The following is a 15,481-nucleotide window of genomic DNA, read 5'->3' as shown; positions in this document are numbered from 1 at the left end:
AGCTGTCCCATTAACACCACCTCTGTTCATTATTTCACCACACTCCACTGCTGGGGGAAGCTGATCAAATGGATATGGAGCCACACTGTAGAAGAACAGGAGTTTGAGAGCAGCAGGCTGCCCTGAACTGACCATCTTAAGCTACTAAAGAAAATGTTCTGAAATTTGCAGGGGAAAGAGGAGTCACAGGGCTTTGCCTTTGCTGGAGCCCTTTGGGTAGAAGTTCTAGCCCTGGAAATGCTACAGGTGTGATGAGAGGGCATCCTGCAAATGATTTTCGGATCCCTTTTGAGAGCAAGGTCTCATACATCACCCTCTATTGGATTCCTGGCTCCTGCTATGTTGCAAGAGGCCCCTGCAACCCTCAATATAAAAACCCACAGACACAGCAACTTAATCTAGCACACGAGGTTCTAGGCCACAGGAAACATTTTCCCCATCAGCTGGAGCCGGCCCATGAACATAGCAGCAGGGACTACATCGCCCCTTCGCCATTCACTAGAGGCTGCACATCACTAACTGGGCACGTACAGGGGGACAACTTGGGCTAGATTATCTGCAGCCCTTTCGAGCAGAGATGGCTGGCCTAGCACTTCATGGGGGTAAAGGAAAGCTCCAGGACAAACTGCAGCTTTTGACTCATTGATCCTGTTTGCCCTCTCCCTGCGGATTCCCTTAAACATGACTAACAGGAAAGACAGGAAGTGTGAAATTTAAGGAAGTGAACCTCCTGAATGCCCCCCTGCCCTGCTGTATTGGCAGTGAGGGAACTGGAAGAAACTCCTTCAGTATGACAAGGAGGAGATGGGGGCCAAGCAGTTGCTCTTACCCATGCTGAGTGATTCCTTCTGGAAGTCCTTGGTCAGGTGGGAGTGACTGGTGATGCAGTAAACATAGCGTTCCAGCACATACCAACACATCTCATAGTAGAAGGGGTAGCGAAACTTATTTGGGACCTGTCATGGGGTGAAAGAGGCAAGACAGAGCCAAGGGAAGAGATCAGCTACACTCAAAAGGAAAGCACAGTGACAACACTCCAAGCACAGCTATCTTGGTCCCAGAGTGAGCCTCTTGTGAGGGTTGGGAATTGCAGGTACATGGAACAGCATATACAGGGAGTGCTTTCAGCATCCTGACATTTTATCTCACTGCAGGAAACTGCCCACAGGCAGTGCAGGCATACCTCACTCCCAGGCCATTAACATTTTATTCTTGTTTAGGGTCACAGATCTGTGCTACATTTAACATCGAACAAACCCTCCCCCATTGTTGCAGGGATAGTAGCAAGACAAGCACGCTACACAACACCTTAGCTGCGAGTACCACACTTTGACCTCAAGCTAAAATCTAACGTAAGTTACATGTTCTGAAGGATGCTTAAGAGAAGGGAAGGCTATTGCCAATAAGAGTCTGCGTAGTGCTTTTGCAGCTTCATGTTAGGAGCTGTGTGCTACACTTGGCAAGTCCTGAACTCAGTTCACAGCAGTTAACTGGTGGGGATGCATCAGCCTGCAGATCCAAGCACTCTCACTCAAGGTCACAAGAGGCCTTTGGCCACAATAACTCTCTCTGCTGGTCAAAACTTAGCATAAGACTCCAAAGCAGCAGAGGAAGGAAAATGAAAATGCAGAAGCACCACATTTGGGCGACTCCAGTGACAAGTAATCTTCCTTTTCCTACAAAGAAGGGCTTGGATAGCCCCACTCAGATTCACTGTACCCAATTCCCTTCTCCCCCTGGTTCTCCCCAACCTGGAGCTGGATTAGAACCAGTGCCCTAGAAGTTAATACCCCATACCCCATCCTCCCCCAGCCCCAAACCAGCCAGTCTTCCCATTTTCTTAGACACAGTAAGCTGGAGACAGATCCTTTTGGAAGCTCGGTAGCCTGTATTTGTTCCCTTGTGCTGAGGGAGGGTCTCTGATTCAGAGGTCGCCTTCAGGCCCTCCTATGTTCCTTACCCTTGTGCGGTCTTCAATGTTGTAGATCCGTAGCTGCATGGGGATGTTGAAGCTGTGCAGGAAATTGCCCCCGAAAACCAAAGTGTCAGTGGGAGTATACACAGCATGGATCCAACCTGTCAGAGTAAGACAGTAAGCGATGATCCCAAGTTGCAGTGGGGGAGGTCTAACTTGGATATTAGGAAAAACTATTTCACTAGGAGGGTGGTGAAACACTGGAATGGATTACCAAGGGGAGTGGTGAGGTTTTTAAGGCCCATCTTGACAAAGCCCTGGCTGGGATGATTTAGTTGGGGTTGTTCCTGCTTTGAGCAGGGGGTTGGATTAGATGACCTCCCATGGTCTCTTCCAATCCTAATCTTCTATGATTCTATGAACTGGAGAGTTCATAGACTAACTCTGTCTAACAAATGCATGGTTGAAGCATCCTCACAGACCACATTAATTTAAAATACCCCTCCAACTCTGAATCCAGCTGGCTGATCCCAGCCCCTGGAAGGATGTGGACAGTGTGTGCCTTGCAGTGCTAATCCCAATCTTAGCTGCTCCAGCCACTCCCACTCATGTATGTCTGAAAATTCTCATTTGTCACTCACTCCCTTACCTCCAGCAGCACCTTCTCTCCCTTTTCTACTTCTTCCTTTGATTGTTAGTCACATTAAACTCTTTGGGGCAGAGCCTGTCTGTATCTGCGTGGAACCTAGCACACTTGTGGTCTCAAAGAAATAGCAGGCAGTCTACCTCACCCATCCAGAAATTGAAGTGTTTCTGATCACACTAGATTCTCCAGTAGGATGTGATCTTGGTCATGGGTTCCCTCGGCTTGGATAGCTCAATAGCTGCCTTTAACCAATTCGTTCCAGTGAAAGTTTGCAATTCTCTGTTTTGTATGCAGGCCAGCTATAATAGACCCTAGTCAAACAGGTCAGTGCCTTGAGAAAAAGAAGAGATGGACTATGCACTGTTTACTAAACCAGAAGGTCTAGAATGCACAGATATGCTCGGTAGCGACGCCTTCTAAACAGTGGTCTAATTCCTGATCCTCCCATTCTTTCCAAAGGTGCATGTAATTCTCTCTCTTTCATACCATTAGTACTCTTCACTCTCACAGCTCTCTCTCCTTGCTGAAGCCTTCCCACAACCAGCAGGGAGGAATTTACTTCCTTCAAAGCTACGGCAGCCATGGTTCAGGGAAGTATCTACCTCCAGCCCCACTGATACCATCTCCTTCTTTCCCCCTACCTTCCTATCACCCCAATCTCTTAGAAAAGCCACCTCTGCAACATTTGTCCCTAACACCCCATATTCCTACCACACTTTTATTCAGCTCTTTTATTCAGGTATCTTTCCGATCTGTTCTCTGCTTTAAAAACCTCTCTCAATTGCTACTTATTTGTAATCTTTGCTTTCACTGAAGAGATGTTAGCTTTCCTCATCTCTCCAACCACCTCTTACAAACCATGCCTGTGGCAAATTTCAGCAACAAATTTCACTGCAACAAGAGCCCTCTGAGGCAACTTAGATGCTAGGCATTATGAGCACAGTTGAAAAATCCTGACATGGTATTCTCCATTCCTTGCCCAAGGAAGAAGCTGCATATGGTAATTTATATGCTTTTATTAGTGAAGGCAGGCTAGTGTGTGCCTAGCATTTGGGACAGAATAGTGGCCTGCAGATCCTGTAGCAGTTCCATAGCCTTGGACCAGCTCTTGAGAAAGCTCTCTTGCTCAAACAAGCTTTGATTTCCAGTAGACCATTCCATTTGCCAGCACAGCCCAGTTGACTGTTAATTTTCAAGGCATACCCGACTCAAATCATCAAGAGTCTTAAAGAGAAGTGTTCAGATCTATAGATTTCCACAAGGATCAACTCATCTTTCTGCTTTGTCTACCTTTTCTCTGAGTTCTCATCTTCACCTTCTCTAACACTTACTTGGATCGTACTCAGCAGTATGTTTAAGAACTCTTGACACCTTTCTATTTACCCTCTGCATGCCTTGGCAAAGTCAGCCTTAAACTTTGATTCAGCTCCCTTTAGCTGAAGGTCCCAACGTCTCAAAGGACAGAAGGGTTTCTCTTGGACAGATGGACCAAACTCAAAAGCCACTTCTCATTTACCTTCTCATCTGTTTGGAGCTCCCAAATGCTTCCACAGTTCCTTGCCCTTGAACCATCCTTGGCTATGAACTCCCTTTTGCCACATGTTTGTTCTACAAGTCACTATACAGTTAGCCCTCAAAGTCTCAAGATCCTCTGACCTTCACTCCTGCAACTCCCATCTTGATGCTTCCAGCTCTCCAGATTCCAGCATCTGCCAGATGCTGCTGCCACCTTCTCACACACAAAGCAGTGCAGTCACATTACTCATTTCCTAAATACATGCACTCTCCTCCCCCCACCTTTTGTTACAGGACACAGGTCAAAACTGTCCTTATTTTAGGAATGTCCACGGAGTTGTTATAACCAACCACACACCCTCTTCCCTACTACCCTACCTTGCTTCCTCTATCAGGACAAGCTTCCATTTTGCACCTCCAATAGTTCCCACCAAGCACCTTCTCTTCAACTTCTGCCGTCTGAAAGAGCCTCTCTTTATCCAGCTCATTTCAAATATTCAGCTGAACACATCTTTCTCCTCTGCCTCTTAATTACTGACCCCTGCTTTGTTATTTAGATTTAGTATCTATTTAACGTGGTGATCCATTATGGGAGTTTGTATGAAAGATGCTAGAGAGAACAGAAGCGTATCATATTTTCCTCTCTCACAGAGGCTTGCTATCCAGGAAATTCAAGGAGAAATCATCCTGCTCTGAACTGCCCGAATTTTATGGGCGTGTCCCCCAGAGATTCTTTCCCGCACTGCCTCAGACTTCCTGACTCCTAGCACAGAACATATTCCTTTCAAAGACAAGGACAAACACACACTTCCAGGGTTCTCCCCCCCAGCCCCTTATACCTGAGGGGATGACGAACGTGTAGCCCTGCTTGAGCTCAATTCGTTGACAGTCTGACACTTTGTCACCAAGAAAGATGTCCCCCTGTTTCCCTGACAGCAGCCAATTCTCGTAGAGCTCCAGGTTCTGGGGCGTTGGTGGGATCAGCCAGAAGATCTGCAAGGTTCATTGGGTAGAGATCCTTCAACAGTTGTCGACAAAACCCTCTTCACTCCTTTTCTATTATTCCTTTCAAGCATCATACATCCAGCTCTTTCCACCCACAATAGGATCCATAAAGGATGGCTCTAACAGAACCATCAATAGATATTCTGTTAGAGATACCAGCAACTAACAAGAGAGACTTAATGTCAGAATGACATACTGAGTACTGCAATCATCCAGGGTATGTGGAAACTTATCACCTTACAGGCAAACCAAAGAGACAAGAAATACAAAACCCACTGGAAATTCTAGATCCTTAGACACACACACGATATATAGCAACGTTTTCAGACGTGCAGTTCTACTATTGAAAATGTCTAAGATTATTCTCTTATTAGCCTCTGTGTACCCTACAGTATGGAAATACAGTAACTCCTCACTTAACATTGTAGTTATATTCCTGAAAAATGCTACTTTATGCGAAACTATGTTAAGCGAATCCAATTTCCCCATAAGAATTAATGTAAATGGGGGGGAGTCGTTAGGTTCCAGGGAAATTTTTCCAAAATGGCTCCGATTTTTGTGCACCTCTAACACAGAGCAAGCTGAAAGTTGTGTACCTTTCAGTGGCAGACGGATGCCTTAGCTGCCTTGGGTGTTAGAAGATCTTCCCCTTCCTGTACATGTCAAACTCCATAAAGTGTTGTGCATAATTAAAATAGTGTTTACAAAAAGCTATCACAAATCTTTGGCATCCATGACACCGAGGCCTAGCCTACACTAGAAAGGATTAAAAATTCCCAGAAGAGACCGCTTATACCAGCAAAAAAAAGGTGAGCAAACTACAGCCCACGGGCTGGAGCGGTTTTAAGCTGGCCCGCAAGCCGCACCACATGGCTTAGCCCTGCTCCGGTGCTCCGGCTGGAGTGCAGAGTCGGGGGCTGCACCATGAGGCTCCTGGAAGCCACAGAATGGTCCCACTCTGGCTCCTAAGCGCTCCAATGGCCCCCTCCAGTGCTCCAATGGGAGCTGCAGAGGCGGTGCCTGCAGATGGAGCAGCATGCCTTCGCATAGGAGCTGTGGAAGGGACATGCCACTGCTTCTGGGAGCCGCTTGAGGTAAGCGCTGCTCTGAGCCTGCACCCCTGAGACTCTCCCCACGCCACAACCCCCGCCCCAGCCCTGACCCCCTCTCATACTCCAAACCCCTCAATCCCACTCCAGAGCACCCTCCTGCACCCGAAACCTCTCATCCCCAGCCCCACCCCAGAGCCCACACCACCAGCCGGAACCTGTACCCCTTCCTGCACCCCTGCCCCAGCCCTGATCCCCCTCCCGCCATCCGAACTCCTCAATCCCAGCCCAGAGCACCCTCTACATCCCAAACTCATCCCCAGCCCCACCCCAGAGCCCTCACCCCCTCCTGCACCCCAACCCCAATTTTGTGAACATTCATGGCCCGCCATACAATTTCCATTCCCTGATGTGGCCCTCAGGCCAAGAAGTTCGCCCACCCTTGGCCTATGCCAAATTCCCTGAATGTAGTAAGCTATACTGGCAAAAGAACATCATTCTTGCGGGACTGTTGTAAGCAAGACACAAGGAACAATTCTTCTACTCTACTCTGCACTGGTAACGCCTCAACTGGAACAGAGCGTCCAGTTCTGGGTGCCACATTTCAGGAAAGATGGATAAATTAGAGTAATTCCCAAGGAGAGCAACAAAAACTATTAAAGATCTAGTAATCATGAGGAAAGATTGAAAAACCTGGGTTTAGTCAGTCAGGTGAAGAGAAGATGGAGGAGGGACCATCATAACAGTTTTCAAGTATATAAAACTTTGTTACAAGGAGGAGGGTGAAAAATTGTTCTCATTAACCTCAGAGAATGGGCTTAAATTGCAGCAAGGGAGGTTTAGGCTTCACATTAGGAAATACTTCCTGTCAGGATAGTTAAGCACTGGACAAAATTGCCTAGGAATCTTCTGGAAGCTCCGTCACTGGAGGTTTTTAAGAACAGGTTTGACAAACAGCTGTCTAGTTATTATTTAGTCCTGCCTTGAGTGCAGAATCTTTGACTAGATGACCTATCAAGGTCCCTTCCAGTCCTTACACTTTTGTTATTTCATGTTTTAAGTCCTAGTGTAGACAGGACAACATGGTATTTAACGTATCAGGCAGGGTACTGGGCCAGATGGATCCTGGGTCTGCCCCAGTGTGACAATTCCTACATGAACCCACAAGGATTCAGCACAAGAAGCTAACACATGTTAAGGGTTAAGGCCAGGCCTGAACCAAGCCAAAGACAAAGTACAGTTTCAGGACAAAAAAAAAACAAAAACAAAAAAACCCCCACACATTTGAAAACACTTTTTATGCAAGATGAGTAGGCAAGGAGATCTATCATGCTAGGAAGATGTAGCAAATCTGTGGCTGCTTACAACACATTATGCAAGAGACTCCAGGAGCTGGGGGGATCCAGCTCTCTTTCAGGTGTATCTGATTTCATCAGAAGATATCTTAAGTCTGGGGTTCCAGACCTACAATTCCTCTAGAGACTGGTGTTTATGTGGTCAGAGCTCTGTGCATTTTACCAAAGACCCGATCCTCTGTGATGGAGTATAGACCAGGGATGAGACACAATGATGTTTGTACATGGAAGAATCCCCTGAATAATCCAGGTAGTTTTATATGCAGGAGTCCATGTGATGCCTATAGGGTCTTTCAGATATCAATAGCCCAGGAAGGCTTTTCAACATTGAGTTTATGCATATAAAATGTTATGCACTGAAGTTTGTTTATGCTTTACAGTATACCTTGAAGATTATGCTTGGGTAGTTTCATTATTATTGTGTTGCCTTGTACCTTTAAGTGTTACAAAAAGGTAACATTCTTGTTAATAAAGACAGTACAATAGAACCTCAGAGTTACGAACGCCATAGTTACGAACTGACGAGTCAGCCATACATCTCATTTGGAATCGAAAGTATGCAATCAGGCAGCAGCAGAGACAAGAAAAAGCTAATATAGCATTGTGTTAAATGTAAACTACTAAAAAAATAAAGGGAAAGTAAAACATTTTTTTGACAAGGTAAGGAAACTGTTTGTGCTTGTTTTATTTAAATTAAGATGGTTAAAAGCAACATTCTTCTTTTGCATAGTAAAGTTTCAAAGCTGTATTAAGTCAATGTTCAGTTGTAAACTTTTGAAGAAACGACCATAATGTTTTGTACAGAGTTGCAAACATTTCAGAGTTACGATAACCTTCATTCCCAAGGTGTTTGTAACTTCTGAGGTTCTACTGTAATACAGAATCAACAAATATGAACTACACGGAAGTCTAAACCAGTGGAAAGTCACATTAGGCTTTCAAAGACATCCCACAACCTTAACTGTAAATCATGAGAAGTCTATTATACGAAGTTGAGCGACTTAATGCTAACCAATCAGAGATGAGCCACAGAAATTTGCATCCAAATCCATCCAAGGCTTGATGAAGTTTGACAGAGTTGGGTTCAGTTATAAGAAATGAACTAAAGCTGAGAAGCTCAGAGTTGGATACTAGTTCAAGGGTTTCATATTCAAACCCATCACCACCCATCCTGAGCTCTGATCCTTACACTTTTAACCCATGTGTTACTTTAAGGGTACCTGTTTGCAATTTAAGATCTTTAGTCAGCTGCAGGTTTGAAAGCACTCCAGCTAGTCTTTAGGAACCCAAGATAGTCTCTTCTGCTGGTCCCCGAACGCCGATCGTTATGTCACACCCAGCCTGGAACAGCATCCCAGTTTAGAGATCAGATCTCCCCTGAAGCACATGGCTTTGTAAGTTTAGCTCTACCCTGGTTGCTTTTTAAAGACCAACATAAAACATCTTTAGCAGTCCCCACAGGGGCTGCTCTCATACCTTTCCCCCTCGGTGGATGTGGTACCAAACAGAGGTGCCGCCAAAGTCCACGTGGAAATCTGTGTAGCAGCCCTTAACACTCATCAGACAGTACCTAGCCGGAGACAGGAAGAAGAGATGAGCAGGATGGAAGTGGGTAGCACATACCTCTGTTTTAAAGCGGCCACTTGTGAAACCCCAACAGCTGTAGCATACTCAAGGGACAAGATACGGGTGGGTGGACAAAGGGACAAATAGTAGCGTTAGGCTCCAGGGAAATGCAGACAGAGCAGCAGTTGAGGCTAAATCAGGGGTCGGCAAACTTTTTGGCTGAAGGGTCACATCGGGGTTGCGAAACTGTATGGGGGGCTGGGTAGGGAAGGCTGGGCTCCCAAACAGCCTGCCCCCTCCCACTTCCCCCCCCTCAGAACCCCTAATCCATCCACCCGCCCCCACAGCTCCTTGTCCCCTGACTACCCCCTCCCGGGACCCCTGCCCCTAACTGCCCCCTGGGACCCCACTCCCTGTTCAACCCACCCTGCTCCCCGTCCCTTGACCACCCCACCTCATCCAACCACTCCTTGTCCCCCGACTGCCGCCTGGAACCCCCTGCCCCTTATCCAACCCCCCCCTTACCATGCCGCTCAGAGCGGCAGGAACAGTGCTCAGCAGGAGCGGTGGGCCAGAATGCTGGCAGCACAGCGAGCTGAGGCTGCGGTGGGGGGACACAGCAGGGGAGGGGCCGGGGTCTAGCCTCCACAACTGGGAGCTCAAGGGCCAGGCAGGACAGGCCCATGGGCCGGAGTTTGCCCACCTCTGGGACAAATACTACAGTGATTCCTACCATTGCCAGCAATCTGTTGAGTTAATTTACATCAAGAAATGAAATACACAGGAGGAGCTTTAGCCCAGGCAGGAGAAGGAAGAGCTTCCCTCCTCATCTTCCTAAAAGCTCTGGGATTCTAAAAGATCACTGAAGTCTGTCATTGCCTAGTCTTGCTTGCTATGGCAGGACAGTAAATACTTGGCAACTTGTCCAATTCAACATGCTGTATTAGAATGACAAGCCATGCAAGTTTTACCAAATGCAACAAAAAGAGGAACTTGTGCAACTGCCCAAAGGCTGGAGGAGTTAACAGCTCTGCTATTTTAATGGTATATGCAAACAGTACCTGGGGACACAGACTCCTGCATCTCTCCTCAATACCAGGCTGCCTGCCACATTCAGTTTTCCTTGAATGATTGCCTCACCCCCTAGATTCACCAGAAGGAGAAGGAGCTAGGTACTTGTGCTTCTGAGGTCTCTTACTTTTGCACCTTGGGATACTGCATCTCCAGAATGGCATTTGTAGACTCTGTTTGACTCTCCTTCAGGTGTCTTGGCCACATGTTGTCGACCCAGTCGATCAAATCCACCTGCAACCAGAGAGGAATTAGGCCCAAGCCTCGGTAAGACGGTCCCTGGCTCTCTTCATATGCTTGAGTATTTCTAGGAGGTCCTGTGGCCAATCTGCAATGGCCAGGTAACAAACACAGGGCTACTGAAGTAGAAATACTATCTATGGCTGTAGCGAGACTGCCTCCCAGGTATGATCACAGTCACAAGGATGAACAGGTGTCACAGTTCCTAGCCACTTTGCTGCACTGCTACTTCAGGCTTGGGACTGGAATCCAGGATTTCATGCATTTCACAACTCTGCAGAATCCAGTGTGTAGATCACCCTTGCCACAGAACTGTGCTCTGAAATCTAACTTATTTAAACAAACTGCAGTAATTCTTATGGTTGCGTAGGAAACCTTCCAAATGTGAATGAAGGGTACATAATACAGCAGTGTCCGAGTCTGCAGAGAACCTGACAATAGCTGAGGTATGAACCACTCCGCATTTATCTCAATGGGACCTTGTTCTTAGGTTTAAGAGTTAATTTAGTTGTCAAAATTCACTACTCCATCATATTAATAACATCCTGCTTGTGTGCTTCTCTCACATTCCCAACTGTTTTTCCACACCTTCTCAAGACACCCCCACCCCCCAACACCTTTACCCAAGCTGCAGAAATCTCCAGCTCCCCTGCTCCCCACTGCAACCTCTACATAGCAATGTGCATTTGTAACACAAGATTCTGAAGCACATGGAAGGTTTAAGAACAGCATAAATAATCTGAACACAGGGGATGCTGCCTGTCTGGGTTATTTTCATATGTCATGCAACAAAAGTATTACTTTGCAGCTTTGCTGGTATTCCCACCTTCCATTTGGCTGCTTGTGCTTTCACTAACAATGGGATTGAGGCTTCCCCCAAGATGCAGGAAGGGGTTCTACCAAGCTTCATAGCAATTCAGTGCACACAACTGAACGCGGAAGCAGGCACTGGTTGGAAAACAGCCACAGTCTTGTCAGGCAGTGGAACCAGCTTAACAGGATGAGGTTGGGAGTCAGTGACCCAGTCCATGGACTAAAACTTGGACTAGCCCAAATTTACCCTTTATTCAGACTTGGATGTGTTCAATCGTGTATCTCTACTTGAACCCCTTCCAGCAGAGCAGGTTACTCCGCTGTCTAGTTAATTGTCCTCATTCATCAGAATGCATCCGATGAAGAGAGCTATAGCTCACAAAAGGTTTTGTTCAAATATATTTATTAGTCTCTAAGGGGCCACAAGTACTCCTTTTCTTTTTGTCCTCATTAGGAACAGCTTACATTTCTCTCACCTGCAGGCCATCACTCCTCACTGTGGCTTTGTCCCCGACCTGCCTCATTAAATAATTCTGCCTCCACAATGACTGTCTTGAGGATTTAATAGGATTACTGTGGCCTCCTCTGACAGACCAGCCTACCCATTCCTTTCTGCGCTTCTCACCAGTTTAGCAAGGTCTGCAATGGCGCAGGCACTCAAAACTTATATATTGCTCCAGCTGCTCTTTGGGGTTGGAGAAGCAGCAGCAACCCTGTCTGACCCCATAAGTATTATAGGGAGGCCTCTGGCTGCTCTCTTCTTCAGTACGGAGGGGCCAGGCTCAGTGCTCTACCTTTACCAAGATGAAAGGAAAAGGGGGAGAAGACGACAACTTTACTGACCGTAGCAGGTCTCTGCACCAGGTTCTCCAGCCTTGTGTGACTGAACTCCAAGCTGATGACATTATACAATTTCTCCCGCTCCTCCTCTGGGGTCTCATAGTAGCGTGCCCACTGTGCCATGGACATCTCAATGTCCCTTTGCGTGTTCACATCCATGACATCCACCATCCGCCGGCTCCCTGCCAGAGCAAAACAGACATCACTGCTGTGCACAAGGGCCCACTAAGGACAGACAAGCCAGGGCACAAAAGGACAACCCCTTTCTGAGGGATGAACTTGTTAGCCCCACCCATCTATGTGTAAGGCCAATCCCTCTCCTGCAGGAGTGTACCTAGGCCCTTGTCCTCATCCACGCCAGGACAACCAGAAGCTGTTTAGAGTTTTCTGAACAAAGCCCATGGCTCAGCTACTCCTGGTCACAGACTAGATTCCTTCTCAGGCAGTAAAAATCCTTGATTATTTGGACTGGAGGGGCTGTTAGAGCTCAGCTACCAATGTGCTAAGGGAGCCATAAAGTTGTAGCTCATGGATTCAACAGCCTGAACTACTCCCCCCACCCCTTCTGAAAGTCACCACGGACAGTTACTACCATGCCACAAGGCAGCAGGAGAGACACTTACCTACATACAGTCGCACGTCATTCACACTGAAGTCAGGATCTGGCATCCTGCAAGACAGACACTTAACTAAAACAAACTAGGGTCTCTGCCACAGACCCCTCCCGCTCCTGTAGCCCTTGGCTTCATATAGGCATCTCAAAGGCTCCATCCCTCCACAACTGCCCTCCTCTCCCCGAAAGAACGCTACATGCTTCCCCCTCCCTCTTTGAGGGCAGCCAAGAGAGACATGATAGCAGCACACAAACCAATGTGTGCAAACAGACTCTTCTGCAAACAAATCCACTCAGGTGCCTCAACAGGCAAATGCTGGGCACAACTGTCACAAGGGGAGTAGTGGTACCTTAGGAATAGGAGAAATTGTCACCAGCAAGTACATGCTTTGTATAGCGGCTCTAGGAAACGGTCAGCCTATACTTGAGAATCACTGGGCATGTCTACACTATGGACACTATAGCCGCACAGCTCCACCTATGCCACCGTCACATAGATGCTTCCTATAGCAACCCAAGGGGTTTTCCAGGCAATGTACGTAATCTGTCTCCCAGAGAGGCAGCAGCTAGATTGACAGAAGAATTTTGCCATTAACCTAGGGGTTAGGTTGGCTTAACTACAGTGCTTAGAGGTGTGATTTTTTTCACACCCCTGAGCAACGTAACTAGGTCAAACTGCAGCAGCCGGAGCCCTGGGCCCTTTAAAGCATCGCCAGAGCCCTGCCGCCACTACCCCAGGGGCTCCGGCAGAGGGACTTGGGCAGCGCTTTAAAGGGCCCAGGGCAGAGCCCCTGGGGTAGCGGCAGCAGGGCTCCAGCAGTGATTTAAAGGGCCAGGAGCTCCAGCCGCTGCGGGGAGCCCCAGGCCTTTTAAAGTGCCAGCCTGGGGAAGCCAGTCTGGTATGGCGTACCAGCTTACTTTCACCTCTGGGTAATTCCCTCCACCCAAGTCAGGAAAGAGCCATGCCCAAGGAACCTACCAGAGCTCGGAGAAGGGCATTTGAGCCCCACTAAGGGAGAGCCAAACCCAAGACCTATAGTGTGCTTGTTATCATATCCTGAATGGTCCTAAGCTATTGACTGGCCTCTCCCTTTAGCAAGTCAGGCAGGCAAGAGCATCTTCACTCCACTGATTAAGCCATTCTTGTAACTCTCGCCCAACTCATACTCTCTCAGACAGGGCTCATAAGCCAAGCAACTGTCTTCATTCTGTGCTGATACAGCGCCTCGCACAACGTAGTCTGGCCCACGACTGGGGATCCTAGGCGCTGCACGATACAAATAAAACCACCACCCCAGATGGGCACCCAGTTAGAATGGGCACGTATGTCAAAAGCACGGTAAAAACAAGTTGGACACCGCACTGGGGCAGCTACCAGAATCTGCTTTCCCACAGTTGGACATGTGGGGGACAGTGGGACTAGATTCTGAACTGGGCACTTTTAGGAGAGCATCCACAGACACAACTTAGGATAGAAAGACCACCCTCAGATGGAAAGGCCCTGTCAGACTGCTAGGTTATTTCTCTAGTACAGTCAGTAGCCAGCTAGGCTAGAGTCACCCATCCTTCCCTATCCTCAACACTTACTTTATTCCAAGCCCATCGGAGTTCTTGAAAATCAGAGGGTCTCTCAGGCCACCCCGCTGGATGTACTCAACATTGAAGTCTGTCATGAGGTGAGAGAGAAGAGGGGATGTATTAAGGGGAGGTTGCCAGCCACAGAGATACTGGGGATATTAACCACAGAAGGGGCAGGTAGCATGAGGAGTGGAAAGAAGAACTGGGTTTAGCCACCCTCTCCTACAGAATTTAATCTCCAGGCACTATCCTAATCAGCTGTAGGCAGCCTGCCATAAGCACAAGCCAGACAGGCACAAGCAGGGCAGGGCATGTGGGGTCCTATAGCTGAGTCAGACAAACAGGAAAATAGAGTTTATCGTTTTCCAAACAAACTCAGTCAAGCAAAAGAGGCCTTAAAGAAACCAGTTAGACTTCTTCCCCCTGAGGGCTCTGCATCTAGAGCCTACCTCACATGAGCTGAGTGAGCATCAGGGATCCTAGTTTTCCATGATTAACAACCCACCAAAACGCTAATAAAAAACACACAAAAGTCCACGTTCTTCCATGATTAAAATGAAATGCTGAACTTAGTTTCCTTAACTACAATATATTTAGGTATCAGTTGAACACAAGCTTTTACTGATATATTTAAAATTTTTAAGCTGACAGCCCAAGTCCCGCCCATTCTCCTGATTATCTGAATTTGATTATCCGATCTGGCCCCGGTCCCAGTTAGACCGGATAATTGGAGTTCCATTATATATGTTTTTATTTTTTCACAAAATGTAAAAACTAAAGATTCTCTGTAAAAATGCAAATCCAACGTTTTCCCACGGCAAACCGATTTCTAGGATCCCCGGTGATCCTAAGGCTAAGATTTTGTCTCAGTGATTTTTAGTAAAACTCACGGACAGGTCAGGGGCAATAAACAAAAATTTGTGGAAGCCATGACCTGTCTGTGACTTTTGCTGCTGCAGCTCCATGGTTTCCCCTGCCACTGGGTGGCTGGGAGCTGTGGGGTTCTCTCCCTACCTCCCCGCAAGACTGTCCCCAGTCACTGGAATCCTGAGGAGGCTGTCACCCATCACTGGAACCCTGCAGGGGGACCCTGAAGAGGCTGTTGCCGGATCCCTGCCAGGGCCCCACTGGCTGCCAGCTCCCAGGGCTGAAGCAGAAAATGTCACAGAGGTCTCTGGAAGTCATGGTTTGCAACTTCGTGACCTCTGTGACAATAACGTAGCCTTAATTATTGGTGTCACTTGCAAGCTTATATTGCCCCTCTAACTCTCCCTT

At 47.4% G+C, this 15,481-nt stretch overlaps 1 protein-coding gene across 2 annotated transcripts in view; it reads right to left on the bottom strand.

Annotated features, from left to right (window-relative positions):
- Nucleotides 1-15,481, bottom strand: part of KDM2A (lysine demethylase 2A) — an 83,951-nt gene that overhangs the window by 31,298 nt on the left and 37,172 nt on the right. For both annotated transcript variants that reach the window (XM_077820814.1, XM_077820815.1), the window contains 8 exons: nucleotides 14,216-14,294; nucleotides 12,639-12,685; nucleotides 12,019-12,197; nucleotides 10,250-10,356; nucleotides 8,962-9,055; nucleotides 4,916-5,069; nucleotides 1,961-2,076; nucleotides 830-956 (listed from right to left, as the gene is read on the bottom strand). In XM_077820814.1, coding sequence (XP_077676940.1) covers nucleotides 830-956; nucleotides 1,961-2,076; nucleotides 4,916-5,069; nucleotides 8,962-9,055; nucleotides 10,250-10,356; nucleotides 12,019-12,197; nucleotides 12,639-12,685; nucleotides 14,216-14,294 — 903 coding nt within the window. The remainder of the gene's footprint in view (nucleotides 1-829; nucleotides 957-1,960; nucleotides 2,077-4,915; nucleotides 5,070-8,961; nucleotides 9,056-10,249; nucleotides 10,357-12,018; nucleotides 12,198-12,638; nucleotides 12,686-14,215; nucleotides 14,295-15,481) is intronic.

This window comes from Eretmochelys imbricata, chromosome 6 (assembly GCF_965152235.1).
Source record: "Eretmochelys imbricata isolate rEreImb1 chromosome 6, rEreImb1.hap1, whole genome shotgun sequence".
In the NCBI taxonomy this organism is placed as follows: Eukaryota; Metazoa; Chordata; order Testudines; family Cheloniidae; genus Eretmochelys; species Eretmochelys imbricata.
Note: the sequence above shows the minus strand (reverse complement) of the source record. Positions and strands in the feature narration are given on the sequence as shown.